The 16,179-nt window shown below is 45.0% G+C and overlaps 1 protein-coding gene across 6 annotated transcripts in view; it reads left to right on the top strand.

Annotated features, from left to right (window-relative positions):
• Tead1 (TEA domain transcription factor 1) overlaps positions 1-16,179 on the top strand; it is a 216,949-nt gene that overhangs the window by 164,436 nt on the left and 36,334 nt on the right. For all 6 annotated transcript variants that reach the window (XM_051192703.1, XM_051192705.1, XM_051192704.1 and 3 more), the window contains 4 exons: positions 10,988-11,122; positions 12,328-12,374; positions 13,083-13,144; positions 14,674-14,798. In XM_051192703.1, coding sequence (XP_051048660.1) covers positions 10,988-11,122; positions 12,328-12,374; positions 13,083-13,144; positions 14,674-14,798 — 369 coding nt within the window. The remainder of the gene's footprint in view (positions 1-10,987; positions 11,123-12,327; positions 12,375-13,082; positions 13,145-14,673; positions 14,799-16,179) is intronic.

Below are 16,179 nucleotides of genomic sequence, written 5' to 3' on the forward strand. Positions count from 1 at the left end.
CAATAAAAAAGAGTGCTTCCTCCCCACTTTCAGCATGCCCTTGGAGGTACATAGGAGGTAGGCTTAGCTTTTGACCCTGAGAAGTGCTGCTGCCTTCTTGTGGCCTTTTTCATTCTTTTCGAAATAGAGTCCTTGAAGGGTAGTGGTGTAGCACGCCTTTAATCCCAACACCAGAGGCAGATAGATCTCTTTTCCAACACAGCCAGTGCTATACAGAGAAACCCTTTCTCAAAAAACAAACAAAACAAAACAAAACAAAAAAAACAAATAAACATAAAAGAAGAAAGAAAAAAATGGAGTCCTCTGTGTCTGTCTATCTACATCAGCTAATTTCTACCAAATGTTCCAGGCTTGGCACTGATAGGTGGATGCTTGGTAGCCAACTCCCTGTCCCAGAACTAGCCATGTAAATGGGACTCAGATACAGGGCACTATTGGCTCATAGTAGAAAGGGCTGCCCTTTGATGTGGAGGGACCATCATGACCATGTGCCTGAGGAATGCCCTTCAGTCTCTGGGCTTTCAAGGACAGATGTTTAAGCCCACAAGTTACCTGTACATTATTCTGATAGCAAGAAAAAAAATTGGCAAGAAATTACAGTTCAATGGGTTAGGTCCCTAATTGACTTGACAGAAGCTACCCAGACTCACAAGAAAGTATTTGAACCTAGTTCTTTCAGAATCCTAAACTAGCAGAAGTCTTCATGCCAGCACAGTATAGAGGAGTGGAGCCAGATACACAGCCCTTCTACTAAGTGCCTTCATTGTACAATGAAACTGATATATGGAGGTCATTTGGAGTAGACACTGGTGGTCACCAGTGACTTAGTGATTGTGGTACCTTGTCATCACTGGAAGGGCTTTGGGACAATCAAGGAGAAAAAAGGCTGGCTGTTGGTATAGCTGCTTATCCCATGGACATTTTAATCTGATGTTGCTTCACTAGCCATCAGCAGAACATGGGTCTTGCAAGGGAGGAGGTGATCTCTGAGTCCTGTCTCAGCTCTCTCTGCTGGGCTCTGGTGTCTTGCAGCACACTGGAAAGACACAGCAATGGGTATCTTCACTGAGTTCGCCACAGAGACAGGCTGATTGTCCTAGTTGAACTCCCACATTAAATGATGAGATAAGCTCACTAAGTAATTTGAAATCATATTGAAAATAACACAAATAGCTTCCAGGTATGCAGTGGGGGTGGCAGGAATTGGCCAAGATTACATGAGATACTGTGTTTTCCTTGAGAGAGATGTAGGAAGCTTTTGTTGGAGAAGATGGCAGATGACTTGGCTACCACTGGTCTATTCTCATTGGCAATGCATATGCCCAGATATCAAAGTGGGCTGTGTGTTTGGAGTAGGTGGGTGAAGGAGGGGTGGTGTCTGTACACCTCCTGTGAATACTAAAACCAGGGTCTCATTTCCTTGTCTTCCCACAGAGATGACAAAATCTGGCATTATATGTCTAGGTCTTTGATGGGTACACTTTCCAATGAGCCTACTTGCTTTAAGTGTGTGTGTGTGTGTGTGTGTGTGTGTGCAGGGAGATCAGAGAACAACTTTTTGGTGTCTTTTTTTTTTTTCTCCTTCTAGCATATGGGTCTCTTGTCAGACAGTCACCTTTACCCCCTGAGCCATCTCTCCATCCCAAGTCTAATTGTTTCTCCTTTATTAAAACAGGGTGTGAGGGAATTCTTTAGACTACTGGTTTTCTAGTAGCCTTCTTGTTTGCTGTGGTAAAGCTCTGTGACAAAAGCAGCTCTTGGGTCACACTCCATCACTCATAAAACTCAGGCCAGGGACCAGGAGGCAAGACTTAAAGGAGAACGGGAGGAACACCACTTACTGGCTTGTTCAGCCTGTTTTCTTATATAACCCAGGACCACCTGCCCAGGGGTGGCCCCACTTCTAGTAGGCTTGGCCCTCCCACATCCCTATCAATTATTAATCAAGAAAATACCCCTAAAGTTGCTATGAGGCAATCTGATGGAGGCATTTTCTCAATGGAGGTCCCTCTTTCCTAATCACTCTAGCTTGTGACAAGTTGACAGGGCACCTCTCCTTTTATATTTGTGGTGTGTATGGGGGGTGGTAGATGTGTTGACATTGGATGTTTTCCTCAATCTTTCGCCACCTTATATTGAGCCAGAGCTCCAGAGCTCACTGACTAGGCTGCTCTAGCCATCCAGCTTGCTCCAGGATCCCTTGTTTCTGACTGTGTCGGGATTACAGAAAAGGCTATGATCTCCACAACCCCCCCCCCCATTTATATTGATGCTGGGGAATTCAGACTCACTCAGATGCTAGCCCATAGTCATCTTCCCAGCCCATAAAAATCAGCAAAACTTATATTTTAAGTTGGAAATCTTACTGAAACCGTGAAACTATAACATGAAATATGAAGGTGACTTTGACACCCACTGTCTCAGATCCTTAGCATTACATTGTCCTTTGGTTGCTCCATGGAATACAGTTTGAGAAATCACCGTCCCTACCTCAGGCAGAAGGCCAAGGAGTCCTCTAACCTAGGTGGGAGATATTGTTTCATCCTTAGGGTCCCACTTGCAGTGTGTGTTCCTGGCTCCTGTTTCTCTGAGCAAAAAAAAAAAAAAAAAAAAAAAAAAAAGACGACTCACAGAGGTGACAGAACTCTGTTATAGCATTCTCAACGGAAGTTCCAGCTGCAGTCACTCCGCTGAAAATCTGTTAGCATAAATTCTAAAGGTCAGCTGTTTTGCTGCTGACTGGTTCTCAGAGTGACTATAGGCTCTGTCTGTTTCCATCTTAGCACACAGGAAAAGGTCCTGTTGAACTTTAAAAACAAGGGAGTGATTGCTTCATTCAGCCTCTGGGGTTTCTTCATCCCTGGTGCATTATAGGCCTTGACTTGGTAGAGCTGGTAATTTTGGAAAACACTAAACTTTGTGCTGATGCCCTGGTCAGTTTCTCACAGCCAGGAATCTGCAGTAGACCTGAAACAGGGCCCATAGAAGAAAGAATGCCCAGTCCAAGAGTGGGACATTGGAGACAACTCTGTGGAGGGGAGACAGTTAGAACTGGGCATAGAGGAATCTCTTAAGTTTTCATATGGGTAGGGTATCTAGAGCACCCTGAAGAGTACAGTGGAGGTGGTTCCTGGGCAGTGATTGGAGTAGCCCTGTGTTATCTCACTGAAGCGGGGAGCACACAGAGGTTATTCATAAGATCTTTCTGGAAAGATCTTGCAACTTGCTCTAGGAAGATAGCTAATAAGAGAGGCCAAGCTGGAGGCACCAGCCTAATTAGTGGTTAGTGCCTGAACTATGACAGTGTAGTAGGAGAAGTAGGTGCCTGGACCAGGGGATCCTGTACAGCCTGGGCCCTCCTCAGTTGCCTTTGGTTGTCCCTTATGGTCAGCCTCCACTTCCCCTACTGTGACTGCTTTGATCTCCCTTCCCAGTTTTGGTTTTTCTTTTCCCCCTGAGACAGGATTTCTCTGTGTAACAATCCTAGTTGTCCTGGAATCACTTTGAGTACCAGGCTGGCCTCGAACTCCAGAGATCACCTGCCTCTGTCCCCCACCGCCAGTGCTAGGATTAAAGGTGTGCACCATCACTGGCCCACCCATCTCAGTGTTTTTAAAGAGAATTATGGATACTAGTCCTGTTCTTAAGTCTATAGAATATATGATAGAACTTCTAAACAATATTTATTTATGTACACAAGTGTTCTGTACAACAGAAGATGGCATCAGATTCCATTATAGATAGTGGTGAGCTGCCATGTGAGTGCTGAGAATTGAACTCAGGACCTCTGGATGAGCAGCCAGTACTCTCTCCTGCCTCCTGAGTAAGATTTTCAGTAACACATTTAAAAAGTAATGTGTTAAGAGCTGGGGCATGGCAGTCAGTAAAGTTGCCAAGTAAACAGGAAGTCCTTACATAGCACCTATGTAAAAGCTGGGTGCAGGGCATACCACATGTCTACAATCCTACTGCTGGAGAGGTCCCTAGGAGTTCCTTAGGCTTCCTAGGCAGCCAGCCAAGCCTTGTTTCAGAACAATAAGGTGGAGAGTGATTGAGGAAGGTGTGTACATGTGTGCAACACACACACACACACACAGATGGGGGGGGAGACCCTGAACTTCTTAAAGGTTGGGTTCTTTTAAGCCAAGTACATGCATCAGAATTAACTATGAAGCTTTGACTTTTTGCTAAATTGTAAGTATATAAAGGTCAGTACATGGTCATATATGCTTACTCTTACCTGTAATGACAGTACTAGGAGACAGGGGTATTGTCACAAAGTATGGTCAGTCTCCTAGGCCAACCATAGCTAAGCCTCAAAAAGCAAAATACAATACTTAGGTTTGTGTGCTCCAGAAGTCACTTTGTTGTTGTTACTGAACAATCAAGAGGAAAACCATTATTCTGTGCTTTTTCTAATTTCCTCCGACCTCTCTTCCCTAACTAAACTTAGTCCCCCTCCCCCTGCTCCCAAGACTTTTTTTTGTTACTTTGATAAAATAAAACTAAGGGGAAAAAAACCTCTTTCCCATCTTGTCCTAAAATTGCATTTAGCCGGATGCCCCTCATTGTCTACCAAGAGTTCTTGCTGTTGCCCCTGACACCAGCCAAGACTCCCATGCGTTTATAGCAGCCTCAGAAGACAGACTTGGTCACTTGGGATGACCCCAGCAGCTGAGTACTTTCCTGCTGTGGTTGGATTTGTGTAACAGAGTGAAAAGGGGAAAAGAAACATGGAAATATGGAATGACACTAAGAAACAGTGCATCAGAGCAGGGAGGATGGTGTCAGCCACTGAAGTAGACACTCAAGAAGAACCCCTGAAGATGGAGAAAGGAATGAAAGGCATTTATAGCCAGAGCACCAAGATAGCAGCAATTCATGATGTCAAGGGCTTATCTTATCTTGATCAAAATGCCTAAGAAAGAAGCAAAAGTGCTTCCTCCAGGCCTCTGGGAGCTTATCTTTGAGGATGCTTCCCTGCTTTGACAGAGCGCCTCTGACCTATGGCTCTTCTGGGAGTGAGTGTTGTAGATGACCCCTGGCTGTGTAGGTGTCCTGATTCCTTCAGCAAAGCTGAAGAGGGACCCATACAATGCAGTAGGCAAGTGGCCTCTAGAGGTCTATGGTGTAGGTGGATTGGAACTCACAGATGCTACCTTGGAGCTGCCTGTTTGATGTTTGATTTTTGTTCGGCTGCAGCCGAACCTGCGCTGCTTTTATTTCTTGCCATTGATACCCTAGTCCCCTCCAACTTAGAATCTTAGTGAAATCTTGGATAGCATATAGGAGACAGCATAGTGGTCTGAGGATCAGCTTGTAATATTGGAAATTCTACTCTACTCTGATACGTTTTACTCTCCACGAATTCATCAAAATTAGCTCTGGTGGAGTTTATACAGTTTGAGACTCAGTCTGGCATGGAAAAATAATGCAGCTGGTTTCCTGTGTTTTGCGTATTTCCTCTGCGGAGTTTTTACACAGAGATTTCTGCTCTTGAGTTTCTTTCTTCACCCAAGATGTCCAGTGCCATCACGGCAGAGACTGTGGGACCCATACCTGGCTGTGCAGATGGTCAGGGAGATGGCTGGAGCCAGCCTTTCAACCTCGTGTTTGTGTTGAAGCGATTGCACAGCATGAGAAAATATGAAGAGGAAATGAGGCCTTCACTCTGTCCTCACCTTGGCAGGAATCTGTCTTGGGCAGATTTGTTTGTGTCCGGCAGTGGCATGCAATGAGGAAAAGCTCTAACAGTGCCTTAGCTGAGCATGTGCCTCTGATCTGTCCAGTGAATGCCTAAATTATTAGCTATATGAACTCTCCTGAGGCCTTTCTTAATTTCTTCCCTGGGCCCTTTGTTTGTGATTTGATTTCGACTAGACCTTTCTTTCCAGTTCACCATTCCTTCTAATAAGCAAAGAGCTTGAAGTTCAAATCATTGATTTCATTCTTCCAAGTTCAAGAACGTATTGCTCAAGTGCTCCCTGCTGTATCCAGTCAGTGTTACCAATAAGGCCTCCTCCATAGGAGGCAGACATGCCTCACTCCCTGTGGTCCACTGAGCCACACATAGTGGGACTTGAACAGAGCACAAGGTCCCAAACCTTGATGAGAACCTGCATCCTTCTGGCTGTGTCTTGGGTTTGGGAAACCATGCCAGCTTCCTTCAGGTTCCAGTCTTCAGGTTCTCTTGCCTTCATGACCAATCCTTTGACCTCATAGGTGCTTTAGCTGATGTGGGGTGGAATTAGAGTCTCCAACAGGAATATGGCAATCTAGGACTGACTTTGTGAGTCCAGCATTGGATCTGTTTGCCTTTCTGTGCAGGGTAAACCAGACCTCAAAGATTTTTTTTTTTTTTAAGGGTAAACTGAAGCAGTTCTGTTCTATGTTTTTATCCCTTAATTGAGAAATCTCTTGCTAAGCAACCTCCAAGGCCTGTCAGAGAACACTCTAGAATAACATTGGTAAGCAAGATTGTACAGCGAAGACCAGAGCTCCTGAGCTGCAGGTCATAGAAGGAGAAGTCTGGATGGTGGGCCAGTAGGTTGCCATCTTGTCTGATCTGGGCTGCCCTTGCCCCTGTTTAACAACAAGGCAGTAAGGGCTCAGAAAAGCTTTGTAACCTGCGTGGGGTCACAGATCTCACCCCTAATCTTTAGCCTGCCTGGTGCCAAAGCCCTGGTTCTTTCTCAGAGGTACCCAAAAGGGTTCTTGTCCCTGACTCAGGGTGCTATACATGGGTTCCCTCCAGCTGGCCTTTCTCCTCTGAGTTTGAAGGAGATGACAAAGATGAGCAGTGAGGGCTAGCTCTCACTCCAGAGCTCTGCTACCAGCTCCCAGACAAAAGGGCACAGCACAGGAAGGCATCTTTTCCCAGGACCTAGCTCCAGACTACAGCTGGCCTATATCCTTGATTCCTAGGACAGTCTCAAGGCTCACTTACCCAGCTCCTCATCTGCAGTTCTTTGTGAAGCCTAAGGCCCACATCAGAAGAAAAGGACGACTATGGACAATGACACAGTGCTAAACATAGCTCTGTACATTTGAAAACGAACAATGTGTAAAAGCCTTGAAAAATTTTTTTCTTTGATGTGAATGGAGTCTTCGGCATTTTGAAATACAATACCATGAATTAATTGCTACTCATTAGGCAGCAAGTCAGGCCAGCCCTGAATGTGGCTTCCCTCCTCCACAGGAGCTGTGGCCTGACCAGAATCGCCTCTTTTGTATTTGCTCCCGCCTTCTGCAATGATAAGCAAATTAGAGATCGTAGCTAGAAAATGTTCAAGTGCCCCATCTTTTGCCCAGACCACCTTATGTTTTTGTGATGTTTATCTGCTCAAGGGTCATGGCTAATTATTGCAGAGGTCACATGAATCGGCACTTTGATTGATTAGAAACATCTGCAAAAGTAATTCTTAGGGAAGTATTTTGTGTTTTGTCTTTTTCTGGTGGGGGAAAAATTGGTTTTACAAGCAAATTGCTATTTTCCCTCCCTTTCATTGTAATTTCATGTTGCTAGGAAAAATATGTTTGCAGGAAAGTGTTTAATAGCTCTTGAGAGCGTTTTACTCTTGGTCTCTGTGATATCATATCCTAGATGATAGTTTATGAATAAATTGGTGTGTTATATGGTTTGTATACACACTCTATATATATTAGGACTTTACAGGTTATCTATATATGCTATATATGTATATATGTGTATATACATACACACACACATTCATTAATGGATGGCAGCTGAGATATACTGTACATGGGAGCATTCATTCTCTTTAAATTTATTACCCTTAAAGTTTGTCTGTGGCTAATGTCCAGAGACAATGAGATTGTTTTTTGCAAACCAATGAGAAAGGAGGGAGAAACTCATTTGATATCTAGAGCCTGGTTCATACAGTGTCCTGGACTAGAAGAGTGTCGTCTTTAGCCTTGCACATTCCCATTGCTGCCTTTCTAGTATGTATATTGCATATAGGTATTTTTCTAATCCCACATTTGGTCACAAAGAGGAGGCACTCAGCAGAACAGAACTTGTCTTCATAAAGTAAGAAAGCCTGTTATTAACAGTTTGTGAAGTTTCAGGTCAGGCCTAGGAGTTTGAGTAATACTGGGCTGTGCAGATGGGGTAGGGGCAATGGAGCCTTTGATGGTGTACGGCATAAATTGAATGGTGGGGAAAAGAGGGTAGATAACAAGACTTTTACCTCTAGCTTAGACTTTCCTGGCATCTTTGGCCCATATTTGCTACTCTCTGTCAGCTCACCAGGCCATGGGCTCAAAAGGAACAGAGAATATGAACTTGTCCCAGGTGCCCCCCCAACACACACACACAACATGGATTTTCTTCTCCTGTGCTCCTGTGTACACACATACTCAGTATTTCCTGACGGCAACAGGCAGAGTATAACTCAATATTGTTTTACTAGTGTTTCAAAATAATGCAGTAGGTTCATTCTTTGTAAATCTCATCCTCATCTCAGAAACATTGAGAAGTGCAAATACATCTTAGATTGAAATTAATTTGGTATGTGTGTAGCTCACGTTTCTTATTTCTTACATGCACTGAGACTTACTGGGTCCACTAAAATGCACCAACCACATTCCACACTAGGGCAGGCAGGATCACTGCTCTCGTCAGCATCTCATAAACACAGAACTCACAGGTCTCTGAGAGGCTGCAGGAGTTGCTCGCGGAGCAGAGCCAGGTCCTGGAGTGATTTTGTAGTTCCTCAAAACTCACACCAGCTGAGCAGGCAAAATGTCTGGACCTCTCTGTTTTAAATCACTCAGCCCTGGTCCTGAAGAAGTTGTGAAGCATGGGTAAGCACCTGTGGCCATTCCTCTGCTATTACCTCCATCTCAGCAAATTGCCCTGAGAGCTTTTATAACCTTATCAGGGGTTGAATGGCTTCAGGGCTGGAGTCTAATGTGATAGGCCCAAAGAAAACTAGCAAGTGTGTATTGGTGTCAGACATTCTCCACTGTGAGTAGAGCCAGATTGCCCATAGATTCCCTTCTGAGGGGATGAGTGGGGCCAGGTGAAGCCATCGGCCTTTCAAAATGAATTCACTGTTAATGACATCTGTGTGTGTTGGCTCAGCTCTGCTTTAGGACACATAAATGTTCCCAGTCTATCATAAAATTCTATTTCCACATCTATCTGTCTCTTTAAATTTTACTTGCATCAACTTCAAGTTAGACAAGCTTCAGGTTAGAGGTTTGACTGGCTAGCCAATAAAACCTGGCTTGAAAGAGTGCCGGCCAAGATGGTAAGCTTCTTTTCTAGTCACCCTAGGCCATTCTAGCAGGGACCAGCAACCAAACAAGCTTCCCCAGACCTTCACTGTGTCCTTGATGCAGAAGGTACCATAGCATGGTTTCTGTTATCAGTGTCTGAGTACAGCCTGGAGAGCTAGTATAGGGCTCTCAAGTACAAAGTACAGAAATGTGAAAATGCACATTTAGCTCCTCCTACTCCCCCTTCTTATTTTTCCACTTTCTTTTAAGACATTTGTGATAGAATATTTTTATTCTTTGAGAATCTGTCTCTTGGTTATGAGCTTTCAGAAAAATTCTCATGGTGTTCCTGGTGTGCTGGGCAAGGTGCTGTCCACATTTTGGATAATCACATGCATCCTTGTTAGAAGCTTCTAGAATTGTTCACTAGTTTTATTTTATTCTCAAGCTCCTCTTGACCTTCTCTTTGGCAGCCTGTCCTATTTATTCCTTACCTTTGGTTAACTCTAAATATGGAAGCTGCCTCCTGACTGACTCTTAATGTCCTCCCAGTCATTGGTCCTTTCGATAAATTCTGAGTGGCAGCTGAGTGGAAGGCACCACAGTATGTGTTGGTGTTACTATTTTGTTCCTGCTTCAGTGACCTCTGGCCTATGAGTATAGACCCTCATTCCTCAAGCCTTGATGGACCCATGGAGCCTGCCACACACAAGGCTTGACAGTTAGTTGTTCCATCTATAATGGGGGATACCACATAGCCACCAGTCAGGGAATTGGGGGAGGGGGTCAATTCTGTCAGTGGTTGTTGTTGGATAGCTATCTGTATGGTACTTTCCTAAATTATAGAAAATGACTACGTTTCACATGCATTTTTCTAGCACCTGAATGTTGTGTTTATATACATATGTATTTTTTAACTAAAGAATAAAAGTAACCCTACCTTTGTATGTGACCCTTTTAACAAACTGTTTATTATTGTATCCAGGTAACAAGCATGGTAAGTATATTCTCTAACCTGAATATTCTGTATTTTAGCTGTGCTTGGCAGACTTTTTTTTTTTTTTTTTTTTTTGCTAGCTTTATGTTATCAGTCTTGGCTTTGTAGAAAAGACCCATTTAGGAAAGGAAAGACTGTAGCATCCCTTACACCCTGAGCTTGGTAAAGGAATCACTGTAGCCTTAGCCCCATAGCATGTGCCCCCGACAGCATGCTGCTTGGCTGCCCCCCAACCCCGCCCATCTGCTGCTTCTGAACTGCCCCTCCATAGATGTTTGCCAGGGTTCCTAGGCCTCGAATGACCCAGCAGGGCTGGCACTGTGTCCCAGTGATGGCAGGTACCCAAATAGTGTTCTCTACCTTCTGTAGATGGCCCTGCCCCTGCTAATAACCATTGTTCTCACCTTTCACTTGAAAGCAGGGTCACCCCTACCCCTAGTATGGTAAGACATTGAGAATTTTTCTGGAAATAGAAACAATGAATACATTGTTTGGCTTCCTAACTATTGAAAAACGGATTAAGGGTTTAAAACCCAACTTTGCCGCTAGGTATTGCTTGCTAGTGGCCCCAGTTCTATAAGCCGGAGTCACAGCCTCCTGGCCATTTGATTTCTCTCTGTGCATGTGTGCTTTTTTGGCCCCCCGTGTGGCTCTGTATTTTAGTCTTTGTGCTCGTGGCTGTACTGTTTAACTCACGTGGTAGCCATGTGTTCTGTATTAAGTCAGTGTGTTACTGTCATCTTCAAGGATCAGACTGCCAAGGACAAGGCCTTACAGCACATGGCTGCCATGTCATCAGCCCAGATCGTCTCGGCTACTGCCATCCATAACAAGCTGGGGCTGCCTGGGATTCCACGCCCTACCTTCCCGGGGGCACCAGGGGTAAGTAAGCAACCAGATCCAAGAATGACGGATTACTGGGTATGATGGTATAGCTACTCAGGAGACAGATTTAGGAGGACCACAAGTTTGAAAGTCTGTTTGGGCAATGTAGTAAGTTCAAGGCCATCCTGGTCATCTTGATGAGGCCCTATCTAAAACACAATTTAAGTGGACTAAGTAAGGATGTGGCTTAACAGTAGAGTACTTGCTCGTCATATGTGAAGCCTTTAGGACAAACCATAATATCACAAAGTGAAAGAGAGAGAGAGATAGAAGATGGAAAGATAGATAATAGGTGAATAGGATAATAGATAGATGGTGAGTAGATAGATATATAAGGCAAGGGAGATGAGAGAGATGAGTCTACAAAGAAAAGAGAAGGATGGAAGGATTGGTAGGGAGGAAGAAAGGAAAAGAGATGAAAAAGGGAAATAAGAGGAAGAAGAAAATAGGGAAAGTGGTGAAATTAAGTATCTTGTTTTTGGTGTCCCATTTAGTTGTGATCAGCCTCTTTCACTCCTTTTCCTCGTTCTTAGTCCTCAGGGTCCTCAGGGTCACTTTATAGTAACCACAGGGGCAAAATATTCTTTGTAAGATTTTCAGTTGACAGCTCCAGGAGGCTGAGAAGCTACCCCAAGGCCATCTTCAGTAGTCTCAGTGTCATGGCCGTTTTGTAGATGCTGAAGCTGGGGTCACTCAGTAATGAGTAGAGGTGACTTGTTCAGTCAGATGAGTAATACTATAAGGATTCTGCATTTCTCCCTTTTGGTGGGGAATAGCAGACACCAAAGGTCTTAGGGATGCTCACAGCAAAAATGAGTACCCTAGTTGCTTCTCCCAGCACTGGCTTCGTTATTCCAAAATCCGTGTGTCACTTCATTGGACCTTGACAGCTATGTATTATCGGTGTACTGGAAGTATTTGTGGTAGAGGAGGGCCAGCCCTTGCAGAATAAATTGAAGTACTTCCACATTGCCTCTTGGTTTAGGAGTTTTCAGGATGTGGTAGCTAAAGGAAGCCCCCTATTACCAGGTCGGGGGTAGGATATGGTCTTAAACACAGTACCTGTACTCCAGAAAGATGATGCCACAGCTGGTGGGTGGAAACAGTCTGGTGTTTTTCAGCAGGGGCATAATTTGGACACATCCCAAACTGTGCTTTGACAAGAACTTATAATCCTGAAGCCTTTGCTTTTTGTCTTCCAGTTCTGGCCTGGAATGATACAGACAGGACAGCCAGGATCCTCACAAGAGTAAGTCTGTGAAGGGCCCAGACAGCAGGGTTAGGCAGCCCACCCTGGGGAGTTCTTCTCTGCCAGGCTTTCTTAGGGGATAAGGGAGAGAAGACAGTCAAACGGAAGACCCTGAATCTGCCTTTCCTTATGTCCCTATATGGAGAAGACCTGTCCACCATTGAGAGTTAGTACAGGTATAGATCCCTTTCTCCTACCTTCAGTATTAGCAATGACACAACCAGAAACTTGTGGCTTTGGCTGTAGTACCAGGGTCTCCCTCACCAGCCAGAGGTCAGCAAGGATACTATCTCTTTCTATTGTGGCTGTCCCTGCAATAGGGGTGCCTGATAGAAAATCGCAGAGACCCCTTGGATTCAGGGAGGAAGCTCAGCCTATGAGTCAAGGGCAACTGGGGATGAAGCAGAAAGGAAATTTTCTTTGTATATATTGAGCCACATGGTCTGGAGAATGGAGATCCTGACTTGTGGCATCTTAAACCTTCCTTGGGCTCTGACAGATGACCTTGGTCTGTGTGGGTAAGACTTCACTAGAAAAATCTTCCTTTTTGTAGATCTAGTTCAGCATGGGATGGGCAACCCAGTGCGGGCAGGGATCCAGGCAGTGTGATGGAGTCATGGGAGGTTACTACAGGAAGCCAGAGCCTGCCCTGGGTGGTAGCCACCACTGCATCCATGATTTTAACTCTTGCTAACCATTTGTCTTTAGCGTCAAGCCCTTTGTGCAGCAGGCCTACCCCATCCAGCCAGCAGTCACAGCCCCCATTCCAGGTGAGTTTCCCTGCTTCTTCTTCAATGGGGAGTGAGGGGAAGCTTGGTCTCTTTTGTCACTACAGTGCAGTGGTATTAGTCTTGGCCACCAGCCGTCCTTCTTCTTTTCCCTTCTAAGGGTGGACCCTATCATGAAGCCCAGAAAAGTTCCAGGCATCTCCCATCAGACGCTTGGTCTCTTCACTCAAGAGTTCCTTTCCCCCGTGGCTAGAGAGATGGCTCAGTGGTTAAGAGCCCTGATTGCCATTGCAGAGGACCTGGATTCATTTCACAGCATCCACATGGTATCTTTATAACTATTTGTTAATCCTGTTCCAGGGGATACTATTCCCCTTTCCTGACCTGTGGACACCAGGCATGCACATGGTGCATATACATATATGCAGGTGAAACATTTAGATGGTAAAAATTAGCAAATAAACTTAAAAACAGACATTTCTTCCAAGAGCTTTTCCTATGAGATTGTCAGGAACAGGAAGCCTGGGCACTTTCACTTAAGACACTGGGTCCCACTTAGAAGGGGAAGTTGTTGTGGTTGCTGTCTTCACAGCCAAGTCCTGCAAATCTGAGTTAAGCACAGATAACTTAAGCTTTCTTAGTGAGTTTCACTTCCCTCTTGGTTCCCTTCTGTAATGAAGGGCTTACAGTAGAAACTGTGAACCTGGCTGGCCCATCTGGCTCCGCTTCTCATGAACTCTCTCACCCAAATATACATAGTATCACCCAGCTGAAATTTCTGAGTTTCCCTATAATTCCTGATCTACCCCTTCCTTTAGTGTCCCAAATCAAATTGCAGTCCCGGGTTGCCCTCTGTTTGCATGAAGCATCCTGAGGGAATGTTCCCAGTCTTGAGATAAAAGATGAGTCAATAGAAGCAAGTGTACCATGGCAGGACCCAATGCACCAAGCCAGGATGCTTCACTGGATTCCTTCGCAAGCATTTCCTTAGGCACTTCAGCAATTCTTAGCTTGCTCTCCAGCCTGCTCCCTTTACCCAGGATTAACTACCTATGTTAGTTGCTTTGACAAAATACCAATACAAGGAACTGAAGAGGGGAAAGTTTTGTTTGGGTTCACAGTTTGAGGGTATAGTCCATGGTGGCATCTGTCACATGGCCTCCACAGTCAGGAAGCAGAGAGACGAATGCTGATGCTCAGCTCTGTTTCTTTTATACAATGTTCAGGACCGTTGCTGTGAGATGGCGTTATGCTCATTCAGGGCGACACTTCCCTTTTCTTGAGTTAAACCTCATAGATACTTAACCGTAGTGATTCTAAATTTAAGCAAGCTGACAATGGACATTTACCATTAACCATCACAGTGTCCTCCTGCCATAGTCCCTTAACCTTAGCTGAGGCTGTCTTCATGGTGAGTCTCAAGCAGTCCACTTAGCTGCCTCACTGCCTGAGTGCACTAGTGGAGGGAGTTGTCCTTTCCTTCTAGGTCCTCTGTGTTTGGAATAATGCCCCATGGAGGTCTAGGAGGACATACATGTGGACTTGTGTAAAGGTGACAATTGTTATTTCAGGGTTTGAGCCTGCATCAGCCCCAGCTCCCTCCGTCCCTGCCTGGCAGGGCCGTTCCATTGGCACAACCAAGCTTCGCCTGGTGGAATTTTCAGCTTTCCTTGAACAGCAAAGAGACCCAGACTCGGTGAGTATGCTCAGAGGGGTGTGGCTAGTGGGAAGTGCTTCCATGCCTGCATATTTCTGCATCCTGTGGTCTGTCCCTTCCGGACCCCTTTTCTCTTACACCAGTATGAAATGTCCTGTGTGTGAAAACAGACATGGGACAGCCAGGCAGCCCTTCTTCGCGTAGGGAGAAGGACGCTCTTGGCAGATAGCTCTAGCTTCAGACGTGGATATTTATTGCTGCTTGAACCACAAGCTTCAGGGAGTACTGGCTAATGTCTCATAAAATTTAACAACAGGTAGCATTTATTGGTCATTCTTGTGTGGCTGATGTGATATAAAGTATTTGGATACGATTAGATAAATGACAATGGATTAGTAACTTCTTTGGTTTTATAGTTATCTCTGGATTAAAGGTTAATTCTAAAACACTAAAGCCTAAACTGTCAGCCATCATATTATCCAGCATTTCTAAGTCTGTGGGGTTCCCCCTTCCCCAAAAAATATTATCTTCAGAAGTAACGGTGGTGCTCTGATAGCTACTGTAGACTGCAATGTTTTATCATATTGGAATTACCAGAAACACAGGCATCTGGACTCTGTTTGTCTTTTCTTCTTTTTTCTCCCCACCCACTCCATCTTGTACACATCATCCCATGCATATGTTAGCCTCCCTTCTTCCCCACCCCATAAGCCGGTACCCTTTGTTCACACCCACTCTTTGGCTGTGAGTGTGAGGGTTGCATCTGTGTGTGGGTGAGCCCCAGGCAGCAATTGAAGCAATCATGAGTTAGTGTTTGGGATCCTCACCAACTCCTTTCTACTTCTGGCACTGACCTCTTTGGGGACCATCCTGGACATGTGGTTCCAGGGTTCACTGTGGGTCTTGCTCTCATCTGTTATCAAGAGAAGGAGTCATAGACCACGCATGTTGGCACATACAGAGGCAGACAGACATCAGTGAGTTTGAGGCCAGGCTGGTCTATATAGTGAGTCTGGCTCCATAGTTAAGAACTTGTCTGAGACACACACACAGAAAGGAGGCAGGTAGGCCGACAGACCACAGATAGAGGTGAGTACACACCGTGTGTCATAAGTATTAAAGGTTACCTTCTGAGCGTCTGCTTGGCTGGGTGCAGAGGTGCCCAAGGCAGAGGCACTGCACCAGATGTTCCAAGAGTTCATGTAGGGCCCTTTGGTATATCTGCTACTCTGAGGGCTGTTAGAGAATAGGGCCACTCCAGAGTTAAGGGACAATGAAGTAAAGTGGGTACCAGAAATTGAAGATGCTCTTGAGACCAGAGCAAGGACGCAGCCTGGTGGTCTACTCTTCTCCAGTGTCTGGAGTCTATCTGGGAAGAAGGGCCTGCTGGGCTAATCCACACGATGGGGGCATTGTGATG

The sequence above is a fragment of the Phodopus roborovskii genome, unplaced genomic scaffold, assembly GCF_943737965.1.
Source record: "Phodopus roborovskii unplaced genomic scaffold, PHOROB, whole genome shotgun sequence".
NCBI lineage: Eukaryota > Metazoa > Chordata > Mammalia > Rodentia > Cricetidae > Phodopus > Phodopus roborovskii.